The sequence below is a fragment of the Prorops nasuta genome, unplaced genomic scaffold, assembly GCF_024137725.1.
Source record: "Prorops nasuta isolate Cenicafe-Biocafe unplaced genomic scaffold, Cenicafe_Pnas_1.2 PNAS00034, whole genome shotgun sequence".
Taxonomy (NCBI): domain Eukaryota; kingdom Metazoa; phylum Arthropoda; class Insecta; order Hymenoptera; family Bethylidae; genus Prorops; species Prorops nasuta.
In genome coordinates, this window is record NW_027116831.1 from 426,465 (window position 1) to 453,223 (window position 26,759).

At 33.3% G+C, this 26,759-nt stretch overlaps 3 protein-coding genes across 3 annotated transcripts; 1 reads left to right on the plus strand and 2 right to left on the minus strand.

The window, feature by feature from the left end:
- Nucleotides 1-331: 331 nt before the first annotated feature.
- LOC136783581 (piggyBac transposable element-derived protein 3-like) lies at nucleotides 332-2,036 on the minus strand. Its single transcript, XM_066743836.1, has 2 exons — nucleotides 1,421-2,036; nucleotides 332-1,278 (listed from the first exon to the last, which is right to left on the minus strand). The coding sequence occupies exons 1-2, from the start codon at nucleotides 2,034-2,036 to the stop codon at nucleotides 332-334; spliced, it is 1,563 nt and encodes a 520-aa protein (XP_066599933.1).
- Nucleotides 2,037-8,531: 6,495 nt separating this feature from the next.
- LOC136783583 (uncharacterized) lies at nucleotides 8,532-10,598 on the minus strand. Its single transcript, XM_066743837.1, has 8 exons — nucleotides 10,415-10,598; nucleotides 10,088-10,325; nucleotides 9,766-10,001; nucleotides 9,475-9,687; nucleotides 9,335-9,394; nucleotides 8,985-9,262; nucleotides 8,741-8,918; nucleotides 8,532-8,656 (listed from the first exon to the last, which is right to left on the minus strand). The coding sequence occupies exons 3-8, from the start codon at nucleotides 9,998-10,000 to the stop codon at nucleotides 8,532-8,534; spliced, it is 1,089 nt and encodes a 362-aa protein (XP_066599934.1). The 5' UTR covers nucleotide 10,001; nucleotides 10,088-10,325; nucleotides 10,415-10,598.
- A 7,176-nt stretch (nucleotides 10,599-17,774) lies between these two features.
- LOC136783584 (piggyBac transposable element-derived protein 3-like) lies at nucleotides 17,775-19,387 on the plus strand. The gene is made up of 2 exons (XM_066743839.1): nucleotides 17,775-18,090; nucleotides 18,354-19,387. The coding sequence occupies exons 1-2, from the start codon at nucleotides 17,775-17,777 to the stop codon at nucleotides 19,385-19,387; spliced, it is 1,350 nt and encodes a 449-aa protein (XP_066599936.1).
- Nucleotides 19,388-26,759: the final 7,372 nt, after the last annotated feature.

The window sequence follows — 26,759 nt, forward strand, 5'->3', positions numbered from 1 at the left end:
TCTCTCTCACTCCCCATAGCCAAAGCATTTCCTCCGCACACCCGCACCCTCCTCATCACCCAATAAACCCTAGCTCTTAAGAAGACACTTCCCCCCGCACACCCGCACTCCCCTCACCACCGTGTCACAGGAACCCCCTAGCTACCACTACTATCAGAAATCGAAAAACGCTCTCAACGATGTACAATGTCTTTACGAAGGCAATCACTCGTTCTTTGCCTCTGATTTATTCGTAAACATCAGGGTTGTCCGATTCTCACCACGAGGAGGTGAACGCTTTTGAGAATCATTTTTTTTGTATTTTTTTTATATTTTCTAATTTTTTAGTTTTTTATATTCCATCCATTTGAGGATGAGCCGTCTTGAAGCATGTACCACAATAACACATGGAACAAGTACTGCAAAACTTCCGTGTACGAATTTTACAACCCTGATAGTCGCACGGCTTTCGGAGCAGTTGTTTAGTTTCATGGAGTGATGATTCTGAATTCTTGCAAGACCTGTTCAAGTAATTTTTACCTACTCCCATAGCAAAATCTTTGATACTCTTTTTCACCCCCTCACCCTGATTAGCAATATTATATTCAGTCACAGCATTAGTTATGGAAGTTTGAATAAGTCGGATAAATATTATCCATGTCCATTTCTTAGATCGTATTATCGGTTCTATTTTATTGCAAGGTTGACCATGTAGATCAACTCCACCCATGAATTTATTATAAATCAAAAATGCTCTTGGAAAGTCAAGTTCTCTCTTGTCTTTTAGACTTTTTTGGCGACGTAGAACAGGGCCTATTGGTGTTGCTCCAGCTGCAGTTGATAAAATAGAGACTGGTTTCGAGTCCATTACGGTTAATAAGGTGAAACCACTATTCTGATCATGTTTCACCTCATATTTTCCTCGATCATCTTTCTTTTGAATACTATTTCTGATACCGACTCTATTTTCTCTAACTGTGCCAGTAGCACATAACCCATAATTTTTCAAATGAATAAGTAAATCTGGGCTCGTAAACAAATTATTGAAATAAATGTGTAGTCGATCTCTGTTACGAAGAGACACGGTACTGAAAACTACTTGCAGCATATTGACAACCACACGACTACCTAAAGCACATTTTGATAATACCCCATCCGTATAAGAATTTTTCCCACAGTAAATTTCAAAATCAAAAATGTAGCCATTGGCACTGCAGAGAGCCCATAACTTGATTCCGAACCTCACGGGCTTACCTGTTCGTCCATAAAACTTCAGCATCATTTCGTCTATTGACAATGCTGTTGAAAAAATGCCATAACGCATCAAATTTTTTCTAAATATATCTGTCATTTTTTTTGACGCGATAGATCCTATCAGTATTGTTTCTCTCTTCAGACTTATGAAATTTGATTTTTGACTTGATCTGTTCAAATCTTCTACGTGACATTGCAGATACTATCGGTTCAGCTCTCAAATGTGGGTCCATAGACCAATAATCTCTCTGAGATAGTCTTTTATTGTATTTGGTAAATATAATAATACCAATGAATACATCAAGTTCAGTCCTTGACATTTCACAGCCATTTATTTTTGTGCATTCAATGATGTAATCCTTCAGTTCGAGAGTAAAGAAGCATTCAAATAAATTTGTTGGAGTACTTTTCAATATGCTTTCTTTATCTGACTTTCTAAGAAATATCTCATTTGTGAAAGTCCTATTATGATTATATTCTCCATCGAGCCATTTATACTGGTGATCATTCTCTAATTTCTTTTGCGAACTGCTGTAACTCTTGTAAACATCATCGTAAGAATGGACAGTAAACGTGGATGTGGAATTGTCAACTTGCTCCGAGTCTGAATTGTCTTCTGAAGAATCTTCAGAATTTCCATTCGTTGAAATATCTGAATCAGATTCATCAGAATCATCAGCATTAGGTATAATATTAGCATTGATGAATTCCTCACGTTCGTCATACTCAATGGCCCCTGGAGCAGATGGGTTCGATCGACTGGGTCTTTCTGAATCTATAGAATTTGATTTTCTTTTAGGCATTGTGCCTTATGTACAAATCTAGATGCAATGTTTTTAGGGAAACAAATTATGCGAATCAAAGCAGCTATCAAAACCAATGTAATCAAAAGCTATCTGAATGATTTCATAAGCAAATAATTTCCTGGGATTGACTTTCACAAACGTAAAAAAGATTGCGAATCGGAAAAAAATTGTATTACGATTATGCTCTCTGGGTCTGTGTAATTCCTATTTTCCAATGTAGGATAAGATTACCTTTCAAGGATTGTGCGATATATACAAACTTGAATATAGTTTTTTGAGGATAAACTTATAAAACTAACATTGTCATTATTGCTACTAAAATAATTTCGTGACCAGATGTTCTCCGAAGTTCGGCATTCAGGACAATAAGATGATTTACGAAAATAATATAAAATTTATATGAAAACTACGATCTTCAATAACATTTACCTTCTTGCAGTGAAAATCGGAAAACTCTAATCAAGAATGCGTGATAGCAAAGTTTGGAAACGAATTGTCGATTTCCGATACTATGATAATTTTTTACTCGAGAACGGCGGGTTCTAGCGAGAAAATGAATGTAAGTATTTTGAATCAAAATTTCATGTAGAATACCGTAGTATTTTTTATTTTACTTAACACAATGTTTTTGAGTTTCTGGTCGGACATATTGGATCCGCCATTTTGAATTTTGATAATCTAATAATGAATATAGATCTAATGATTCTGATAGTTCATTATAATATTGAATAAAGAGGTTTGAGAACTATACAGTGGCTATAAAGCTGTGGAAATACGTTATTTTAGCTGACTCATCACGGCCGCCATCTTGAAAATCAATTGTGTGAGCAAAGCTTGCTAATATGCATCCAATCCGTTTTCACAAAACTCAAAATAGTCATTTTGCCCGCTAAAACATGGACTAAACTTCAAAAGTACATATTTCTGTGATTTTGCGAAAATTTCGGGCATTCGGGTGCCATTTTGGATTGGATAACAATACAAATCAAAGTATCTCATAGTATATTTTTGAAGTACAACTTTCGGGTCCCGCATCCTGATGGGTTAGAAAGTTCTTAAGCACCGAGAACATAGTTAAAAAAATACCTTAAAAATAAAAAACATTAAAAAATCGGAATTTTTTTTGTTTATTGTTAAAAATGACCAATTTGCCGTCACTTATTGATAAATTAGACCATGCTATTCGAAAGATTAAATTTTTCTACATAAGAATCTGTGTTCCAATAATTTCTGCACACGGGTTTTAATTGAAAGGCACGAGCTTGAAGTTGACGGTAAAATTCCGGCCATTTGAGTGTTAAAGTGTTAACGTCGAGAGAGAAGCACGTGAATCAAATATGGCAGTCAATGGACAATGTTTGGTACACGCTGAGGAAAATGGCGTAAACGACGAAGGGAACATGATAGTAAGCGAGATTAGGCACGCTATGCAGGTACAATCTGATGGCGAAGACACTGAGCGACAAAGAAGGAAATTGAACGAGATCTATAGACGAGAAGCTGAATTATATCGACGGGAGAAAGAATTGGCGGAAAAGGAGCTGGCAATAGCAAGGCGTGAAATAGAGCTGTTACGTTCGACACAACAAAACAGTGACCCAACAGCCAGTCAGAGGTCGGCTGATAGAGAGAACAACAGAGGATATTTGACCAGAGATTATTCCCAAACGTATCTCTCCAATGGTATATACAATCCAAAAATTAACGTTACAGCTGTGGCTGATTTGCTTAGCGACTTTACGGGACGCTCCGAAGACTTCGATACATGGGATCGCCAAATCAAATTTTTGAGAAACGCTTACACAACCTGGATAACAACCTGACGAAAATCCTTATAGGGACCAGATTGAAAGGGCGCGCGGGTCAATGGTTCCATTCTAAACCCGACTACTTAGAAATGAGCTCAGAACAGTTATTGGCTGAAATGCGTAGCATGTTCAGCCACCGCCCGAACAAAATAATTCTACGCAGACGTTTCGAGGAGAGAAATTGGAGAAAATACGAATCATTTCACGACTACGCGCACGATAAAACCATCTTGGGTAATCGACTCGGACTAAGTGACGACGATGTGTTGCGATACATAGTGGACGGCATACCTGACGCACACCTTCGCGATTTGGCGAGAGTGCAGAACTTTTCGACAAAGCGACAAAGGATGAGATGCTGTTAGCTTTCGAAGAGATCAGGCTGGAGACGCGAGGAGGAGCAGCAGCGAGGACCGGCGACGCGAAAAGCAAAACGGAGAAACCAGATGCAGACTACGGAAGACACGCGAACGAGAGTAAAAGTAACAATGTTACAAAGCGGCACACAAATGGATGTTTTAATTGCGGCGAAAGGGATCACGTAAGCGCTAACTGTCCGTCGAAAAATAAAGGAGTAAAATGTTTCGCTTGTAAGGAACACGGTCACATCGCGGCTAAATGTCCTAAAAAGTTAAAGGCTCCGGCGGCTAGCTTAGAAGTGACGAGGCTACAGCAACGCAAACACGAGAAAGAAATAATATTAAATAACTTTTCGATTGCGGCGATTATCGACACCGGAAGCGACATTACAATACTGCGCATGGACGAGTTTGTAAGAATCGGATCGCCACCTTTCAACCATAGACAGATCGTTTTTCGTGGCGTCGGTACAGAAAAAAATAAGACGATCGGGGAGTTCAAGGCGAGGTTAGAAATAGATGGTAATAAGTACGAAGCGAATGTTCACGTGGTTGCCAATAGCTTATCACGATATCCGTTGTTAATTGGTAGGGACTTTCTAGATACCATCGAGTTGAATGTGAAACTTGGCGTAGCCATTGTAAAACCCGTAATGTATGATACTTAGGATATACCCGAGACATATCAAATATCAATAGATTCGGGGACAAAAACCAGCGTAGACGTAACACACATTCAGGGCGAGAAATATAGACAATCTAATATCGAATTGACAAGCGGATACGAGCCTAAGCTAACGAGAGAAGTAGGAGTGCAACTGAAAATATTGCTAAAAGACGAAGAGCCAGTGAATATTAGGCCCCGACGGCTATCTCCGATAGAGAAATTAGAGGTAGATAAAATTGTTGACGAGTGGCTAGAGATGGGGGTCATACAACCATCTGTGTCTGACTTCGCAAGTCCAATCGTACTGGTTAGAAAAAGGGATGGCTCCAATAGGCTATGCATTGACTACCGTGCGCTCAATAAAAAAATTTTAAAGGACCGATACCCGCTTCCGTTAATAGAAGACCAGCTAGATGCGCTCCAAAGCGCAAAAATTTTTAGTACTAGACCTTAAAAATGGATTCTTCCATGTGCCTATCGAGGAATCGAGTCAAAAGTACACTGCATTTGTGATCCCAAATGGCCATTATGAATTTAAAATGGTCCCTTTTGGCCTGTGTAATTCTCCCGCAGTTTTCCAGAAATTCGTGAGCGCGGTTTTCCGAGATTTGACACGAGAAGGTATCGTCTTGTCATATATGGACGATCTCATAATTCCGTCGGTAGACTATGACAGTGGTTTAGAAAGACTGAGGCGTGTAATGCGAGTTGCGAGCGAATCTGGATTGGCATTTAACTGGAAAAAGTGTAAGCTGTTAGAAACCAAAGTCGAGTATTTGGGCCATGTCGTGGAGGACGGACAAATTCAGCCTACTGAACGCAAGGTCGAAGCAGTTAAAAAGTTTCCAATACTTACTAGTGTTAGGAATATCCAACAATTCTTAGGACTAACGGGGTATTTTAGAAAATTCATACCTGGATATTCGTTGATAGCACGTCCGCTTACAAATCTGCTGCGCGCTGGAATTCCTTTTCATTTTGGCAAAGCCGAAACCGACGCGTTTAATCGATTGAAGATGATACTTGTGGATGGCTGTGTACTCAAGCTTTACATAGTCGGCATAGAAACAGAGTTACACACGGATGCTTCGGCACAGGGTTATGGTGCTATCCTGATGCAGCGTGATGAAGGCGATAACAAAATGCACCCAGTATATTACGCTAGCGGCAAAACGACACCCGCTGAAGAAAAATACTGTAGTTACGAATTGGAAGTACTGGCTATTATTAAAGCCGTTCGGAAATTCAGAATTTACTTATTACATATCCCGTTTAAGGTAGTAGTCTGGTAAATCGACCGGTTTTGCATGGTATTTTTCGGGAATTTTTTTGACTACCTAAATAAAATGCAAAAAATCTGAAAATCTTATATGTTGTTAATACTACATTGAATTATACAAATTATTTTTTTTTAATTTTTACGATATTTTATTTAAATTATATGGGGTCAAAGTAGGTGAAAAATAAAAAACATGTGCTGCTGGCCCGTGAGGTACCTTCAGTTTGGGTAATCGGAAACAAAAAAATGCAACGGATTATTGTTCAGTAGGATTGTCATTCTGGCAGGTGCTAGAAAAAATTAATTTTTGTTGAAAAATAATAAAATGGCGGACTTCGAAAGAAAAAGATACAATTTTTTAGTGTAAATTGGGCTGTAAATTGAAAAGTAATGAATGAAAAACATTGATTCTAGTACATGCCAGAATTACAGATGTGTAGAACAACCTGTAAAAATTTTAGCCCGATCGGTTCAACAGAAAATCTGTTATGCCTCGGGCCGACCGAGAAAACGTGGTTTCGAGAAAAACGCGTTTAAAGTTTGGCTAACAGAACTTTCATCCTCACACTAATCGTCGATCCCCGGTGCGTGCAACAAGCTTTAGGTCTCTTCATACGTGTCAAACGCGGGTATATCTGGTTATATCCTCTCGTATATCAAAAGGTATACGAAACTTCAAGGAAATATAAAGGTAATGAGTCATAATAGTGAGGAATAACCGTTAGCAGCTGTCGTGCACCTTACAGCGTTCAATTATGCGGCGCTCTCGAATATATGTTATATCTTTGTTAATATTTTGAATATCGGTTTAAAATTTATACACCATATTCTCATGTTGGTATACTATCGAAATATGAAAAAACAAATTTTTTTTTCGACCCAAACAACCAGACTACTACCTTAAGATCGTAACCGACTGTCGTGCTTTTGTTACTACGATCGGAAAAAGAAATTCTTGCGTACGTGTTGCTAGGTGGGCTTTAGCGCTGGAAGAGTTTAATTATACAGTAGAGCACCGATCGGGTAGCCAGATGACCCACGTAGATGCTTTAAGCAGAAATGCGTTACCTTCGTGCCTAGTTCTAGACGAGAACGAAGATACTTCTATTGCACGTTTAAAGAGGGCTCAAAACAACGATGATGAAACGCGGCGAATAGCTGAACTAACAAGAGCGGGTAAAATAAAAGGATTCATCCTGCGCGATGAACTTCTATTTAAAGAAAACAACGGCGATATTCTCCATTACGTGCCAAGATGCATGTTTTATAGCGTAATTAGACGAGCGCACGAGAGGGGACATTTTTTGGCTGCGAAGACTGAAACTATAATAAGCCGTGATTACTATATATCGAGTTTGCGTAAAAAGGTTGAAAAGGTTATAGCGAACTGCATCAATTGTATATTAGCCGAGAAGAAGGGTGGCTAAAAAGAAGGTTTCTTATTTCCTATCGACAAGGGCACGATACCGCTAGGCACCTATCATGTTGACCACCTCGGTCCTTTGGCCACCGCGAAAAAAGCATATCGTCATATTTTTGTAGTAACGGAAAGTTTCAGCAAATTTTCATGGTTGTATGCAACAAAGTCTACTACGTCTGCTGAGGCGATAGACCGATTGAGGAAGCAGGCAACAATTTTTGGGAATCCCCGTCGAATTATCTCTGATCGCGGAACTGCGTTCACATCATGAGAGTTCAGAGATTACTGTAAGTTAGAAGGAATAGAACATGTTTTAATAACGACTGGCATACCTCGAGCCAATGGACAAGTTGAGCGTTTGAATAGAACTTTAATTGCGCTTTTAACCAAGCTAGTTGCGCCGAAACCAGAGGAATGGTATAAATTCTTAAATGTAGCACAACAATATTTAAACTCGACATTACATCGAAGTATCAAAACCACGCCATTCGAATTATTGTTCGGTACCCAAATGAAGCTGCGCGAAGATTAAAGCATTCGCGAGATTCTGGAGCAAGAGGGAATCACATCCTTTCAAATGCCCAAGCAGGAATCGACAAATGGGCCAGTAATGGCGGATTGCTGGGCCATACCTGTCTACCACTGGCTGATAATCGGTAGCCATGATTGGTCGATCAATGGTTAATTACTGGATGATAACATAGGTCCAGTAGTCGAGGAGAAACAATAGTCCAATAATTGTAAAAGCTATTCTGCCAGTAATATTTTTATCATGGTAAAACATGTTGGCCAACCATGGTATTGCTAATTTTACCAATAATATTAATTTTTTAAATAATTTAAGAATACAATATTTATTTAAGACACAATATATTTATTACAATATTGTTATTTAAGAAACTTTTTTAAATTTTACAAAATTGTAAAAGTATAATACTTAATATAATAATACACCCATATTATTTATTTATATTTCTTTCTTTTCTTCCGCCTTCACGGTCGTTTGCTCCAGCAAGCCATCGTCCCACCTGTCCAGCCAAGTTTTTCAAATTTGGATCATCTCCAAATTTTTCAACTAATATATCTACAACAAAAGAAAAAACAACAAAATTTAGAGCATAATTGTAAAGATCAATACAAAAATACATTACAGAAAAAATTTTGATACCTTTTAGACATCCAAAAACCTCTGTTTGACTGAAATTGCGTTTTCCTACTCCTCGGATCATTTTTCCAGTTCCAGAATAGTGTATTTCTACATCTTTGGAAGTTGTTGCCATCATGAGTCTTTTTATTGCATCTTTCACTGTTGTACAGCCTAAAATGGTCACTCGGTACAAAGTCAACTGAAAAAAAGAATTTATTTTTAAGTTTTCAATAATAGGAAATATAAATAGTTTTAATTCTATTACCAGAGATTCCTTTTTTGTCGCATCCTTCATCATCTCATCAAAATTAACAAAATCTTGCAATGTTTTAAGCGGCAAAGCAACTCCCAAATTATCCTTCACCTCTTTCAAATTAATTGTTGAATTAGAGGTTACATCATTATTTAAAATTATTGTGTTCTTTATTTCTTCCAGTTTATTCTTGAAGTCATATTGCAAGCTTCTTTTATGAGAATCCAACGTTTTATTAAAATGATGAGTCAAATCCTTAAATTTCTCATCGATGAATACTTTTAATGAATCTGCAAATGTTATAAGATTATTGACAAATGAAATGCATAATAAATTTATTTAGAGATATTAGATAATTTTACCTAAATTCATTCTTTCGCAACTCTGTGATGTATGGGTGGTTGGCAAGCTAAGCAAGTTCTCTACATAGGATAAAATGTATATAATTAATTTAAAAATTAGATAATAATATAAATAGACAGCTATTTAATCACTAATTTACCTGTATTTATGTTTTCTTTGAGAGGAAAGTTTCCTAGAGAATTTTTACTTTGGAAATGATCACTCATCGTTGATACTTTTTCAAACTCTCTTGTTATGTTTTTGGATGATAATAGTGTCGATTTTTGTTCTGCCCTACACTCGTCATCTGTACTTCTTATATCTTTGGTAAAGAAAGAACGTTTGAGTCTTCGACAACCCTGTTTATAAGAATCTGTCAAAAAGAATATTAACCTTAAATAAAGTACCATTATTTCATTTAATTGTTAGTTGCATAATAGTAAATACATACTAGCATTTCCTACAATTTCCACAGGAAATTCTTTCCAATTACTGTTAGCCTCAATTAGTTCTTTGACGTATGCATCCAAACTTGCACATTCATCTTCTGGTGGATATTTGCAGGAGAATGAGCCTGCTTCTGTTTCAGTAATCCAATTCGACGGAACCAAGTCCACAATATCTTTCTTCCCCTTTGTTCTAGGTAGAAATACGACAATTGAGTAGCTTTTTGTTATCGAAGACATTCTGAAAGCAGAAAAAAAACAAATTTATGAATTAATAATCATTTAGCAATAAGTGTTACTTTTGTAATAAATAAATATAATAAGTACTTAATTTAGAAGTCACTTTACTCCTGCGAAAAGAAAGTTGAGGTATTGAATTTACTCCTGCGAAAGCAATATTGAGGTTTTGGAATTTACTCCTGCGTAAGCAGTGTTGAGGTATTGGAGTTTACTCTTACGAAACCAATGTTGAGGTATTGGGATATATCCTGCGAAACCAATGTTGAGTTATTGAATTTACTCCTGCGAAAGCAATGTTGAGGTAGTGGATGGAGCCTGTTGGTGTCTGCAATTCAATAGATAAAATATTATAAGTTTTATTATTTATCAAGTTAAAAAATATATTAATTAAAGAATAAACACATATTCACTTACCACACAATATAAACTATTGTGGAAAAAGCAGTAAGCAGAGCTGCACGTGGTCATCGATGTGATAACTTATTTTGAGCTTTAATATTACACTTTGCACTTTCTCACGGTATAATTATACAACTCGAAAACTCACATGTAAAAAGTATACTTAAATTGTTCTCGATTTTTTTCAGCAGTACTTAACCATAAAACACCATTGTTTAACGACAGAACAAATCACAGCTATTGCGAATATTAATGCGTATTACGCATATTAATGCGTATTGCGCAATATATTGCGCAAAGTACTATTTTGTGGCGCTAATGGCGCATTTATTAATACATAGTATAAAGTATATGAAAGTTCGCCTTAAAGGCGATAAACAATAAAAATAAATAATGAATTTGAATATATGATAAAGGTCTAACAAATAACGAAATTTTATATTTAATAATTAAATTATAAAATAATATAAATTATAGTTTTTAATATAATTTTTTAATTTATTTATCTTTTAATGAAGCATAGAAATAGCATGTACGTTTTTAGAGCAATGTATTAGCACACACTTACACTTAATGTCTTCAACAGATAAAATTATTGTTTCTGATTCGTAAAAGCAATCCGCACTAATCACACCGACGTCTATGGAAGAAGTAGGATAATCAAATAATTCATAATCGTTCATCATCTCACAGCCAAGCAAAAATAAATCAGTTTTTTTCATTAATTCAGGATGAATGGTTTCTTTTTTTAATAACTGCTTTATTGCTATAATTTTTTCATTTTTCATCTGTATAACATTATTTGGGAATTTAGAGGTAAGCTTGAATCCATTTACTGTAATGGATGAAATTACATTATAAGTATGACCTTCATACTGCAAAACAGTGAGTTTATCATCAAGAATAACTTGACATATTTCCCGTTTCTTAATTATTTTTTGAGTTTGTCCTCTTTCAAATTCATCTAAGCGATTAACGATTTGCGTCAAGGGCTTGTAAGGCGATTTTACTAATTTTTTAAAAACTCCAATATAATTCTCTCCCCAAAATGCTGACAAATTGCTTAAAGATGTTTGGAAGTTTTCAGCATCATCAGCAACATGAATTAAATAATGCATGCTTAAAACTTGTGATTGAGGCCCATATAAAGATGGTAATAAATAAAAAAACTTTTCTAATAAAGTTCTTGCATAATCACTGTGGGTTTTAACCAATTCACTATTATGCAGAATGCGACTTGCTACAAACAAAAGTAAAAAGTGTTGATAACAATTTTTAGATAAAACATCTTTTAAAATAATGGGACCGCAATACAATAAGAAAAATCGGAATTGTGTTGCTTTCCATCTGGATACAAGATTAATATCAAAATATTTTCTTTGAAATTCCGATGGAATTTCATTTTTTAATGAAAGCATTTTATTCCGCATAAGATTAATTTGAGGCTTTCTTAATCGTGCAACGTTTGGCTTTATCACCCAGTATTCTAGCAAAGATTTCATTATGCACAGGTAGAATAGATGCATCGAATCAATAACCACTGATTTCACAGGATCAAAATTTTCAATTTGCACCAAAGGAGACTCTAAGTTTTCTTTGTGATGCTGTGGTTGTTCACGATTTTTAAAAGAATTTTCAGTGCGTTTGGCAGCACCTATCAATGGGTATATTCTTTTCTTTTTTCTTCCTTCTCCAGTAGTTGTACCTTTAGTAATGCATCTTTCACACGCATAAAATGATCCTGGGGGTTTCACGGATTTAAGAAATGATCTAGCAGGCGAATCTGCTATTATTATTAAAAGCTTAAAATCTAATTTTTTCCCATTAATCTCTATACCGTGTTTAGTTAAATGATTTACTTCTTTTATAAAATCATATAGATAATCAGATACGTTTTCTGGTTTAGAGTCTCCACAATATATTGCGGAAAGAAACGGCTTAGTTATATATTTTTCGTCAAATATATTTACTATTATCGGCCAAATTTGTATCTGAGAATTATGAAATACTTGCATACCATCTATGTGAGCAATTACTTTTAATTCTGTTCTCTCATAGTCATCTGGTATTAAACTTTTGATTTTTTTTTCTATGCCTAAATACACGTATTCTCCATTAGTTTGATGCATACTTGTCATTGGCTGTAAGATCCTATGATGAACTGTACGTAATAACGTTTGTGCAGTTTTTGGAAGCGTTGAGTGACCTTCTTCACGAAGAATTAATAATAATTCTGTGACAACGTTTAAACATAATGTAGATTGATTTTTTAACAACCAATTGCGCAGTTTTTCGTTTATTGTAATATTTTGAACTTCTTCTGTATTAGAAATAATAGAACTTGATGACGAACTGTTATTATCTGAGGTTATTGATACTTCATGATCACCTAAATTTGTGTCAAATGTATTTTGTTCGTGTTGTTGGATGTTACTCAACGATTCTACACTTTCATTAGTCACATTTTCATTTTCTCCTTCTGTAAACGTCTCGTCACGATGGTCACTTCTTGATTTTTTTAATTCACGAAATTTTTTAATTCGGTAGTAATTTGTGTGCATTTTTAAATAAAAAAGTACAATTTACCACAAGATTTGACACTCAAATGAGTAGTAATATCTTTCAAAGACTTAAATGTTTTAAAAGAGCGAAAACCACTAAAACTGATGAAGATCGAAGCAAGTTTAACAGATGAGACTACAAAATAAACATATATATATTCTCAACGCAGCGTACGTGTTGATCTAAAAGTCACACAATATATCATAATAAGTATATATATTAGGTTGTCAAGAAAGTTCTTGCGGTGTTTGATTTATATTTAAATCTCGAAAACCGCAAGAACTTTCTTGACAACCTAATAATTATATATACTTTTACCTATTGGATATAATTAATGGGCCAAACATTGGCCAATTGTTAAAAATTTTGTTTTGGCCATTTGTTGTTAACCAATTGTTGGCCGATTAATGGCTGATTATATTTTACCGTTTATTGTAAGCCATGCATCGGCCAATAATTGGTTTTTTTTCCTTTACTGGCATTCCTGCTTGGGCCCGAATTGGAATTCTTAATCGGGCCATGCATGGGCCATGACTGGCAGTAGTTCAACTAGAATGGCCCGATGGTACTGCCATGCTTGGGCCGATCATGGGTAATAATCGGATGATAACTTCGGTCCAATATTAAACGCCAATTGTTACCCGAGTGCCGGCCAATACTGGCCCATTTGTTAGCCAATGCTGGGCCGTACGCTGATGCCAAGAGTACTCCGTGCATTTACCGATACTGATCTAAGTATGAATAAGGATATACAGGGTGTACCACTGTACCACTTAAAACGTCTCAGAGAATAGATATAAAAACATGCGTATCGTTTTAACTATAAGAGATATTCCATTTTTGCATACGATCTTTTCGGAGCTTCTTGTTATTTGCTTTGAAGAAAGTCATATGCAAACTTTTAATATCTCTTATAGTTAAAAAGATACGCGTGTTTTTGTACTTATCCTCTACGGCATTTTAAGTAGTACACCCTGTATATAACAAAATTCAATTTTACCGAATCGATGCATACTAGTTTGCAATTGTATATAATAAAAAATAGGGATATCATTATAAAAATATCGAACTAACCTTCAAGTTATCTTTATTACAATATCTTGAACTAAATGATTATTTTTGCTAAACAAATCCAATAATTTTTACAAATTTGTTTTCAAACAGTTTTCTAAAATAAAGAATTGTTTAATAAACGTGTGTGTGTGTTCAGAAGTCTCTAGACTTTTGATTTACTCTGTATATATGTACTGAAAGAATAAAAAATACTCGATTTAAAGTTAAATTAACAATATCAAATTTATTAATGCTGAAATGGAATAGCGACTTGTCGTTGCTTTCAATCAGTAATATAAACGCATTTTTTTAATATTAATTTTGCAGGAATTAATGTTTCATTATTACTAAATGAAGAAATCGCAACAATTCCAACGTCTATAGAGGGAGTTGGATAGTTAAATACTGATTCCTAGCCATTGTCATGATAATCGCTTAAAAGAACATCGTTTACCATACATACATTTTCTATACAATTTTTTTTAATTAATATATATATTCGTAATTACAAAAATTTTATTATTAAACAATGATGCGTAATTATTTGGATGTGTTCGCATAAATGTCGCATCTAAGAACTTTATACTAGTAAGGGAAATGAATTCTATGTTATTATAAAAGAAGGGTTTAGCCTTTTTATCTAATAAATACTTATCTATACATTTCTTTTTCTTTAAAAATAGATTGTCTGGAAATTCTAATTTGCCTAACTTATTAGCGATTTTTGCAAGTAGCTTATTTGGTGATTTCACCAGCTTTTTAAAGACACCGATAAAATTCTCGCCCCAAAAGGCAGATATTTCATTTAAAGGTAAGCCTGTATGCACAACGTCATCAGCGACGTGGATTAAATTGTGCATGCTTAAGACCTGTGTATCTTCACCATATAATAATGGCAAAATAGAAAAAAAAATTGTAGCAGGCTTTTGGCATAATTAGTGTGATTCTTTATTTTTTCTGCACAGTTTAATATTCGACACGATACAAAAAGAAGCATTGTATGGTCATATAAATTTTGCGGCAAAACCGATTTTAGAACTACTAAACAACAATAATGCATGAAAAATCGGAACTGTGTTGCTTTCCAGTGTACGATAAAATTTAAATCAAACCTTTTTCTCTGGAATTTTATTGTAACGTCTTTGGACAATAGTTGTAAGCGTTGATTTAATAACAATAGCTCATTAATATTCAATTTATTAACACTTCCCCTCAAAGTCCATTTATTAAGTAATCCCTTCATAACTCCTACGTAAAATAAGTGCATTGGGTCAATTATAACGCTTCTAACGATGTCGAAATGTTTCAATCGCAAGAGTGGCGACTCCACATTATTCTGGTGGTGCTCGATTTGTTTCTTAATCTTAAACGACTCTTGCGTCCTCAATTCACTATCCATTTCGGGATAAATTCTTTTGCACCTATGTGTGCTTGAGTTTCTGGTTGATTTTTGAAGTTTCACAGTTTTTCCTTTGATTGTACACCTCTCGCAGGCGTAAAACCCAACTGGGTATTTGCAGCATTTTAAAAAAGAACGCGCAGGTGCATCGGCTATCAAAGCGATGATTTTGAACTTGAAAAGGCGTCCATGAATAATAATACCATTATTAATGTATTCATTAACTTCTGTGATAAATTCTTGCGTATATTCTTCGACGCTATTTGGTTTTGTATCACCATAAAATATCGCAACGGCGAAAGGCTTTGCTTCGTAATTTTTATGGTGTATTTTCATGGTTATAGGCCAAACTTGTTTTTGGGAACTATTAAACAACTCCATTCCATCGATGTGCAACATGACAGCAATTTCAGGTTCATCATAATGAACTGTTATCACTCTTTCTAATGTTCTCTTGATGCCTAGATATATGAATTCACCTAGCGTGCCTTTACTACTTTCCATTGCTTGTAATGTTCTTTTATGTACTGTGTGGAATAGTGTTTTTGCATTTTGTGGCAGATTGGTATGACCTTCTTCTCTAAGAATCTTTAATAGATCAGTAACTGCACTTAAAGGTAGTATACTCAAATGAGCAAGTCCCCATTGTCTAATTTTGTCTTCAAATGTTTGTGGTTTATCCCTAAAAAATGATAAAGAACATATTTTAAATATCAAACAATTATGGAAAAAGTATTAATGACATTAAAAATAAACATTTATTAAATATTAAATGTTTCGGTTTATCCAAATTTACTTTTATTACTTATATTGATGCATATGGATCATCTTTGATAGTAATATGTGTAAGATTATCTGCGATTCAATAGCTGCGGATTATAATTTTTATCATTGATGCTGGAACATACTTCTTCTTCTGTACGTTCTCTATCCTTATTTTCTATTGTGACAGGATCATTTATTTGAGCCTGCTCATTAGGTGGTAACCTGTCATTACTGTTTTGACTCAATTTTCGATATTTTTTAATCTTATAGTATCCTTTCGACATTATCAGTGTTTATACAGAATATTTTGAATATTTATATTCTTGCAATATTCTAAAAAAAGTTGTCTACTTAACTTGAAATCTGTCAACAGTAAAATGCAGACATGAATTGCACATTTTTCTCAAACATGTACCTTACCGTGTCTATGAGAGATAAGTTCATATTGTCATTATTATTAAGACTGCATTCTGAATTAAACATGAAGCGCATAGAAAATATAGTTTATAAAACATTTATCAGAAATTTAAGCGTTTTATGCGCAAATATGCGTAATTCGGAGTGGACCCTACAAGAATTACTTATAAATACCTTTAGCTACACGTGTAGGTAAAATCTGTGATGATTTTACATTTATATATGGTTAGGATTTATAATTGAAAATTCTGCTTAAATTCAAGCTTAACCCATTAATGCCCAAAACGGCAAGAATCAAAGGTTTATTTTGCGATCAGATTTAAAGTGCTAAATCTTGTTGCACATATCGCAAAATACCTTTACTTATGTTTTCGAGGTCGCTCTACAAGATGGTATAATTTAAATTATGATTTGGTTGCGTGAAAAAAAGATATAGTGACTTTTTCCTCAAAAAGTGCTAAAAATTTTGCGACAAAAATTTTAAAAGTTAAAATTTCTACTAAAATTTGATGTTCCTCTTCATTAAAAATGGGCACAAGTTGGCACAAACATTCCAAAGTTTCAAAATATCGTCCGTAGGAAATGAAAAATTCTTGATGGTCGAAGCAAAATGGCGGCAAACACGATTTTTTGTTACAAAATTTCACAAGCTTTTTTCTCATCAATTACGAACTTTATTGAAAATTTCCCAAGGATAAAAATGTCTTAGAATTAACTGAAGAATATTCTAAAATTTTTTCAAATTTTTTATAAACAATTTTTTAAATTTCAGTCTCCTAATATTAGGAAAAATAAAAAATTGATTATAAAAAATTTGAAAAAAATTTAGAATATTCTTCAGTTAATTATAAGACATTTTTATCCTTGGGAAATTTTCAATAAAGTTAATAGTTTTTTAGAAAAAATGAATTTCATATTAATAAGGTGAACAGACTTCTCTTATAAGAGCTGCACAATACTTAAAGCTTTAAAAAGATTCACTGACGGTATGCAATACATTTTTAGCGCTTACTTTTCTTGATTGAAGTGAAATCTATCATCAACGGTGTACTACAAGTTTTTCTTCATTGTTTATTATATTTCTTTTTTTATATCAATTATTTTTCTTACATCACATGTAACGTTTTATATAGTCATTATCTAAAGTTTTTATATTCTTAAATATTTGATAATTGAAAAATGTCGAAGAGAAAACGACAAGTTCGAATGTCAGAAATTGAATCTGATGATGATAGTTTACATGAAGAATCTAGTCAAATAATTTTGATTCCCGATCCTAATTATTCTGGCGATAATGATTCTGGTTCAGACAATGAAAATTATAATGATTTTCCTTGTACGTCATATAAAAAAGTATACCAGGGTTATTCTGCAAATTTAACTAAATTAGAAGCAGAACATGAGTATAACTGGGTTGACGGTGAAAAAAATTGTAAAGATCAAATTGAAAATGAGACACTGTTATCTGACAGCCAGAAAAAAATGATTGTGCAAAGTACACCAGTTCAATTATTCGAATCCTTTTTTTCTGATGAAATCAAAAATTATATTAGTGCAGCAACAAAGGAAAATAATTTTGAACTTTCTCGATCTGATTTAGATATATTTATAGGAATTTTAATTTTTTCATGCTTTAACAAAAGAAAATCACAACGCGACTATTGGTCAACTGATCCCTTTTTGTCTGCTAACGTCGTTTCGTCAGTAATGTCTCTAATCGATTCGAAAGTATAAAAGCTCATATAAAATATTCTAAAGCATCAGACAATAATCCAAATGATAAAGGATGGCGAGTACGTTCTTTGATAAACTTATTCCAAAAAAACATTCTTCAATTTGGATATTTCCAAACTGCAATGTCAATTGATGAAATGATGATAAAATCATATGCCAAAACGAGCTTGAAACAATTTATTAGAGGAAAACCAATAAGATTTGGATTAAAAATGTGGGGACTGTGTACTAGTAATGGTTATCTCTTAGGTTGGGATTTGTACTGTGGTAAGAATCAAATAGAAACGAATGTGCTGATGAAATGTGCATTAGGTAGCAGAGTAGTAATGAATTTACTAAAAGATTTCCTTCATAATACAACTCCTCGAAAGATAAATATTTACCATGTCTATTTTGATAATTATTTCACAAGTTTTGATTTGATTTTACACTTAAGAAATATAGGATTACGAGCCACAGGTACTATTAGGAATGATAGAGTTAAAATTAAAAATGAAATATGTAAGAAGGCAGAGAGAGGAACATTTGCTGTTAAAAATGACAAAAATAGTCAAATAAATTACATCACTGTAATGGATTCAAAGCCGGTGTCCATAGCATCTACGGCGGCAGGTGTAAATCCAACTCTTCCAATAAAGCGTTATAGTTCTAAAGAACATGAAAAGAAAGAAATCCAATTTCCACACGCTTTTCATATTTATAACAAATATATGGGAGGAGTTGATACTCATGATGCTCACTGTAACAATTTATTGCCCAGCATCAGAAGTAAAAAATGGACATGGGTAGTTTTTACACGTTTGACTCAGGCATCTATTACGAACTCGGTTGTTATATATAATACTGCTAGTACCGGGAATAAAAAGTCTACAAAAGAGTTTGCGTTAGATATTGCTAAGCATTATTTAGCAAACCGAGAAAAAGAAATTACACAAACTCATGTATCCAAACGTGTAGAAAAGCAGAGCAAATGCTCATCATGTCCCATAAAAACATACAAATTCTGTAAAGGATGCAACGCATATGTTTGCAAAACATGCTTTCCTAACAAACATTAAGAAAGAGTATTGAAAATAGGAAAAATGTGGGTATAAGATAAGTAACCTACTAAATATCAATGACTTGTGACCCTAAAAAATGCTAAAATATTCCAATTTCAGCTTGTAAACGAGATTAATATTTTTTTCTAAAAAACTATTAACTTTATTGAAAATTTCCCAAGGATAAAAATGTCTTATAATTAATTGAAGAATATTCTAAATTTTTTTCAAATTTTTTATAAACAATTTTGTATTTTTCCTAATATTACGAGACTGAAATTTAAAAAATTGTTTATAAAAAATTTGAAAAAAATTTAGAATATTCTTCAATTAATTATAAGACATTTTTATCCTTGGGAAATTTTCAATAAAGTTCGTAATTGATGAGAAAAAAGCTTGTGAAATTTTGTAACAAAAAATCGTGTTTGCCGCCATTTTGCTTCGACCATCAAGAATTTTTCATTTCCTACGGACGATATTTTGAAACTTTGGAATGTTTGTACCAACTTGTGCCCATTTTTAATGAAGAGGAACATCAAATTTTAGTAGAAAATTTAACTTTTAAAATTTTTGTCGCAAAATTTTTAGCACTTTTTGAGGAAAAAGTCACTATATCTTTTTTTCACGCAACCAAATCATAATTTAAATTATACCATCTTGTAGAGCGACCTCGAAAACATAAGTAAAGGTATTTTGCGATATGTGCAACAAGATTTAGCACTTTAAATCTGATCGCAAAGTAAACCTTTGATTCTTGCCGTTTTGGGCGTTAATGAGTTAATGCCAAATCAAATTTTATTCAATAAATGAAGAGTTTTAGAAGAACAGAAGTAGCTACATTTTAATAGTGTTTTTCATACCGTCTGACAAATCTGCTTTCAATAAATTTTGCAAATTACCAGCAGTTGTATCTCTCTCTCTGGTATAGGGCATAAATGTGCTATTTGATCAAAAAATGTATTCCATGATGCAACATTAATTTCATTATTTGATATTTTTAAATATTTAAAGTCTTCCGATACTAGTTGATACCCATCTGGATGACGTAATACACTCCATTCTTCATAAATATCATTAATTTTAATACATTTAGAACTTTTAATTTTTTTCTGTCGAAAATTTTGTGTATTTTTCCAATGGTGTAAGACCAGCTCCCATGGAGCTCTAAGTTTTTGTAGCCAAGTTACACTTTCTTTTACTGTCTCCTCTATATCATCAGCTGCATGCACAATGAACAAAATAATAATATTTGTATATTTGATCAAATTCAAGAAAATTATAAAGTAATATATATATACAGGGAGGTTCTCTAACGGCGGCATATAGGAGATTCATGTTAGTTGACTATAGCGCTCAGGATGATGGTTTCTGAGAACGCTGATTGGTCAATATCATGTAGTGCCAACATGAAATGGTCCGTTACCAATAGATGAATAAGAAAAATGAGACCCATCTGCCGTTTTGGAGTGGAGAAGTGTTTACATGCTAATCGTAGCAGAAAGAGGTGTAAAATGGAAAAATGTCAAATGGTAAGGTTACTAAAGTAAAAATTGAAAATAATGAATGGAAAGTACGAATAATCTTCATTTTCATTCAAAGCATTCAATTTTTACTTTAGTAACGACAACATTTGACATTTTTCCTTTTTACACCTCTTTCTGCTACGATCAGCATGTAAACATTTCTCCACACCAATATGGCGGATGAATCTCATTTTTCGTATTCAACTATTGGTAATGGCCTATTATATGTTGGTACTACGCAATATTGACCAATCAGCGCTCTCAGATTCCATCATTCCGAGTGCTATAATCAACTAACACGAATCTCCTATATGCCGCCGTTAGAGAACCTCCCTGTATATATATATATATATGACTATCTTACGTTCTTTCTCTTCTACAGTAGTACATATTTCATTTAAATCAATATTTCCTATCAGAATTTTATTTCTTCGAATCTTATTACGATATTTATCAATAAGCTTCCCACGTGCCGTTACCGATTTATTATTTTTAGAAAATTTTTTGCTTAAGGGAGGAATATAATAAGTTTCTACATCCTCACTCGGAAATAACTGCACTATTTCTCGAGCTAACTTTTCAATATCAGCACTCTTTAAACGTCTACAAAAAGATTCAATATATGAAAACTACTAACGACTATTTAAATTGATAGTTAATAAAAACTTTACCCATGTAAATCATCAATAATGTAAGATATAACTGTTTCGACCAAAAGATTTCGCAACCTTTTATCTAGCTTTTTAGAATTACGATAGACTTTAAGTACTATACGACCATCCGCTGAATTTTTCAAAATTTCTTTTACATTAGGACGGGTTAATTTCTTATACATTTCTTCGCCTACAAAACAATTTTGCCTCTGCAAAACATATGACTTGGCAGAAACATTATCTTCTGTGGATTCACTTGCCGTATCTGAAGAATCATCCAAATTGGGGTTTTTATTCTCATCCTGCAAATTATATTTTATGAACTAATGTACAAAGTAGAAAGAATTAATTGATAAATAACTGTTAATTACATTTAATTAATACTTAACCGATTTAGGATTTTCCTCATTAGAATTTTCAGTTAAAAATGTTGCCTCCCATTTTGTAATAAATTTAGCTCGTATTCCTATTTCCGGAATCAATTCTTTAATGATATTAGGGGTTAATTGCTTCAGAGCTTCATTGTCTATACAATTATCTGAAAACAATATTTAACTTAAAACATATCATGAAAAGAACGCGCATGGAAGAGAGAGAGAGAGAGCGAGAGAGAGAGTATGGATACCAGATTTGTCTGATATACATATAAAATATGCCTCTAACAGCATTTGAAAGAAAGAAGTAAACAAAACAACCTTCTTCGGCCGTGGCAGTGAGGCAAAAGAAGAAGATAGTAGCAATGTAAACAACAAAAGCCAATTGGCTTCTACGTGTAGTTAAAAACATGAGAAGATGCAGGAATAAACTACAAAAAGAAATAATACATCATAATAAAGCTATAAATACTTTAGATATAGGCTTCAAAATTCATTATTTTAACTAAGAAATCCTTATATTAATAAGGTATCGTTTGATTAATTCTATCTAAATAAAACCATTATACATATTACAATTTAAACTAAAGTATATCATAGTACGCTATACCTAATATAAGTTAACTTATATAGGTAGTCCAATGGAAAAACAATCTCTAACCTAGCCAAGAATGATATATAAAAGAAAAGATAACTTATAACTTACCTTTAAAGCGGGTACTTAATTCAGCAGATAAATTCCATTTTTCTAAAATTTTACAGCAATAATCCTCATCCATTGTGTACGGTAACAGAAACAGGATTAATACATATTGTAAGCTGCTTAAAATGTTTTCCAGCTCGATTCACTTAACAATACTTTATAGTTTTTATTATTTTTTCAAAATTCAGCACACTAGTTTATACACTACACGATTTATACGGACGACGGTTGACGAATTGACGATTACCGATTACTCTCACTATCACGTGATATGTTACTACCCGGCGTCTCGCCGGTCTCGCGGCCTACCCGCAGTTAGCGCAGTGTTGCCACAGTGCTGCACCACACTACGTTATACCCTAATATGCGTTGGTTACTTTTTGAACGTCATAGGGCGCGGGCGTTTTAAATTTCTTATTTAAAATTTTAATGATTGAGATGTTATTGGATCTTTTTAACACGTTAAGCGCCACGCCGAATTTGCGTGCCTTTCCGTTCAGGCCACAGTTAGCCGTCAGGCGGGCTCTGCCGGGCCGCTCGCCGATAGGCGAGCCAGAGTATAAACAAATGTCGGGTAACGTAATCCGGCCGGGGCTTGCCTTCGTATGTTTACCTCTCCACTTGTAGATAAGATGCACTCGAGAGCCTGACATTTTCAAATCGCAATAAATACTTTGTATATACTTTGTTTATATCCGTATAGTCCCTTCTCCGTCGTAGTAGAGAAAAACCCGAAAAGCGAGGCCTAATAACGCCCAAACACGTAAGAAATCCTCAGTTGCATAGATATCGTAACCCAGTTTAGTTCAGTCTCACAAGTATGCAAAGACGGACACACGCGCCGCGATAGAAGAACGAAAAGTCTGCCGTCGGTCCGTAGGGACCGACGTGGCCTGAACGGAAAGTCTGCCGTCGGTCCGTAGGGACCGACGTGGCCTGAACGGAAAGTCTAGCGTCGGTCCCTAGGGACCGACGTGGCGCTTAACGTGTTAATAATAAAAGCATGTGCTATACTCTATTTATAAACGATTAATATGCTACAGCAATTTAAATACAATATAAGCATTGGTTTTGTTTAATTTTACAGTTCGTTCTTTGAATGAAATGTAATTTTAATTTAAAAATATATAGTTATTGTTTAAAATAAAAAATTTTTTAGTAAATTCAATTGTTTTTTTGTTTCTTATATTTAGTAAACATAAGTATTTTTTGGATTGAATTATCCAAATTCATCTTTCTATAAACTTTATCGATTTATTAATATAACAAAACGGTTTCTTCTTTTCACCATTATCTACAATGTTGTTTCAAATATTTTCTCAATTAAAAATAACTTTTTCATATTATTTAAAATAAATAAAAATTGTATACAAAAAATTCAATGATATATCACATTTCCTGAACTAAATATATGTTTGAATTATTGAAGTTAATTTAGAGATGACTATGCTTTGACCGAATGTAGTAAAGGCTTATTGCAACTTTATATTTAGTTACTTTAATAAAATGATTATTTCTTTAAAAAAGTGTTTTAATTGAATGTAGAGAGTATTAAAGAAATTGCATTTCTTTTTTGATGAAATATTTGCTTCCTTCAAATCAAAGTAATGTTAAATTAATTACATATTTCTTCAAAATAAAGCACTACCATGGAGTTAACCCAAAGAAATATATAAATATTTTTAAAAACTCTTAATATTATAAAGCAAAATAATAATTTATACGTTTAATAAAACTTACTGTTTCAATTAATAATATATGTATTTGAAATATTTTGTAATTCCTAATACTTATTTTGTCAACATTTAACAAATAATTAATTTCGATTAAATAATTTGTTTCGTTTAACAAAATATGCAGTCAAAATGCATTTAGTTAACATGTACACTAATTTTAATTATATCAACACCATATTTAGTTAAATTCTCCTTATTGAAATGAATAATTTAGTTGATGTAACTACTTGATAGTTACATCAACTAAATATAAATCAACAACAAAAATATTGTAAAATCAACTATATTTTTTTCTCGGTGTAGTATCGCGCGGCTCTTTAAATTACTTGTCGCGTAACACTACCGTGTTACTTGATCCCCAATAGGTCTAATCCACTGTAATTGACAACAAGAGAAGTTAAAACTTAATTTGGTTTATATGTTGTGAATGCAGGAACTAACGAAGATGTATCTATTTCGAGGTTAGTTGCACTGAGAAAAAAATGCTGTTGAATTTATATCGCCGATGTAATTGAATAGAAATTAATTGTTTCAATACGAAAAATATTAGTCCAAATAGGTAATACTTGAATTAATTAATTGATTATATTGATTCAATACTATCATGTAGGTTGAAAAAATAATTTATTTGATTAAAAATCGTATTGCTTTAATTTCAAAACAGATTATAACAAGTAAATATATAATTAAATAAAAAATAATTGTTATTGAAACTGTACCGTTGATTCAAGAAAATATTCATTAAAAATAACTATCTTACATACATGGTTTAATTGAATATTTTTTAATATTATTTTATTTAAATTAACAGCACTTGCAATTAAACTAATGTCAGATAATAATTGTTTCAATTATTGCACAAATTAGTGCAATTAAATTATAATTCAATTTTGTATTACTATTCAGAATATACATTTATTTCAGACAGAATTTATGAAAGTACTGCTGAATTTAAAAAAAAACTAAATGCATTTTTTCCTTAAATGTATTTAGTTTCAGATTTAAGTACTAATTTAAGCTACTAATATATGTAACTGTTTTTATTTTGGACCAAATAGTTCTTTATTAGGCGTGTTTGCCCTGTTGCTACGTAAAGGGTGAAGATGAGTGTATATGTTTGTTTACTATTAGCTCGAAAACGAATAGCTGATTGGCAGTGTATTATGCGGCTGCTGGCGCTGGGCGCTAGTGTATGTACCGACCAGTGAAGCCAGATCGAGGACGGATTTTCTAGCCGGCCTGCGCGCGCAGGTCTCACACATAGAGAGCTGATAGCGTCCGTGAGTGGAGGATTCATTGCCCCTCCAGTCGTGGCACGCACACTCTTTCACCGGTACGTAGGTGTATCGGTCTCCTTCGACAAGCTTCGGTAGATCTCGGAAGCGAGAAGGAACGTTGTTGATTCTCGGACCTCTCTCTTATTCAATTGTGCGTACCAAACGACTCGAAGCAAAACAAAATCCTTTTCCAAATGCTTCGGTAAAAGTTAAAGTACCGAAGGTCCCACCTTGAAATAAAAATCAACCAAAATTAGTTTGTAATTATTACAAAATACTTATAATAAAGCCATTAACTTATTGGATTTGATAATAAATACAAAAAATGCGTTCTTAATATCAAATAATAAGTTGATGTATAATAAATTCAATGTTTATGCATCAATCTGTTAAGAAAAGCATTTTTTTATTTATTATCAAGCCCAATAAGTTACTGGTTATTAAAAAAAAAATCTTGCACAGAAAAAAAATGAAAAAAAAACTAATCCCCGCTAAGGATCGAACCCAAGCCCGCTGCGTAAGAGACGGCAGCCTTACCGCCTGAGCCATAGAGCTTACTTTTCATTTTAGAAGCGAAACAGCCTTTTAAATGCGTACTATAATTCTTTTATTAACTCGTTGTAAACAATCAAGAATTAGCTGCATTAATAAATATATTTATTTAAAAAGTATTATTGCTCATGATTTATTGTATTTTTCATTTGAAGCATACATTTTGCATGAAGATACGATAGTTTAAGGGTATCCATGCAGTATTTTAAATACGAAGCTCTTTTCATATGCTCCGTTAACATAAATTAATCGATTACACGTGACATATAATATTGCTTAATTTACAATCCCCCACAAAACAGACTTCGCCTGTAAAAAAAGGCGGCAAGAACATAAACCATCTAGCATAAATGATATAGTAAAATTATCCAAATAAAAAAAGTAGTGAAATCCAAATATTAGGCAAGTATATTTTTTCACCTCAGCAAAAGTTAAATTTTCGAAAAAAAAGGAACAAAAAAGTTACTTGCCGGGCCCGTAATGTCCACGCACAGTGAGACATTGAATCGTGTGTGACATTCAGCTATAGCGTAGTATAGCAGATTTCATGTTAAAATACATAGTGAAGTTAG

What these genes read in the sequence shown, in the direction of transcription:
- LOC136783581 (XM_066743836.1), bottom strand. Translation starts at nt 2,036, where the DNA reads ATGCCTAAAAGAAAATCAAATTCTATAGATTCAGAAAGACCCAGTCGA. An exon ending in GATAGTATCTGCAATGTCAC is followed by an intron (nt 1,279 to 1,420) that starts GTAGAAGATTTG and finishes TTTTTTCAACAG; the next exon opens with CATTGTCAATAGACGAAATG.
- LOC136783583 (XM_066743837.1), bottom strand. Translation starts at nt 10,000, where the DNA reads ATGTCTTCGATAACAAAAAGCTACTCAATTGTCGTATTTCTACCTAGA. An exon ending in CGACAAAAAAGGAATCTCTG is followed by an intron (nt 8,919 to 8,984) that starts GTAATAGAATTA and finishes TCTTTTTTTCAG; the next exon opens with TTGACTTTGTACCGAGTGAC. An exon ending in GGTTTTTGGATGTCTAAAAG is followed by an intron (nt 8,657 to 8,740) that starts GTATCAAAATTT and finishes CTTTTGTTGTAG; the next exon opens with ATATATTAGTTGAAAAATTT.
- LOC136783584 (XM_066743839.1), top strand. Translation starts at nt 17,775, where the DNA reads ATGTCGAAGAGAAAACGACAAGTTCGAATGTCAGAAATTGAATCTGAT. An exon ending in GAAAAAAATGATTGTGCAAA is followed by an intron (nt 18,091 to 18,353) that starts GTACACCAGTTC and finishes AATATTCTAAAG; the next exon opens with CATCAGACAATAATCCAAAT.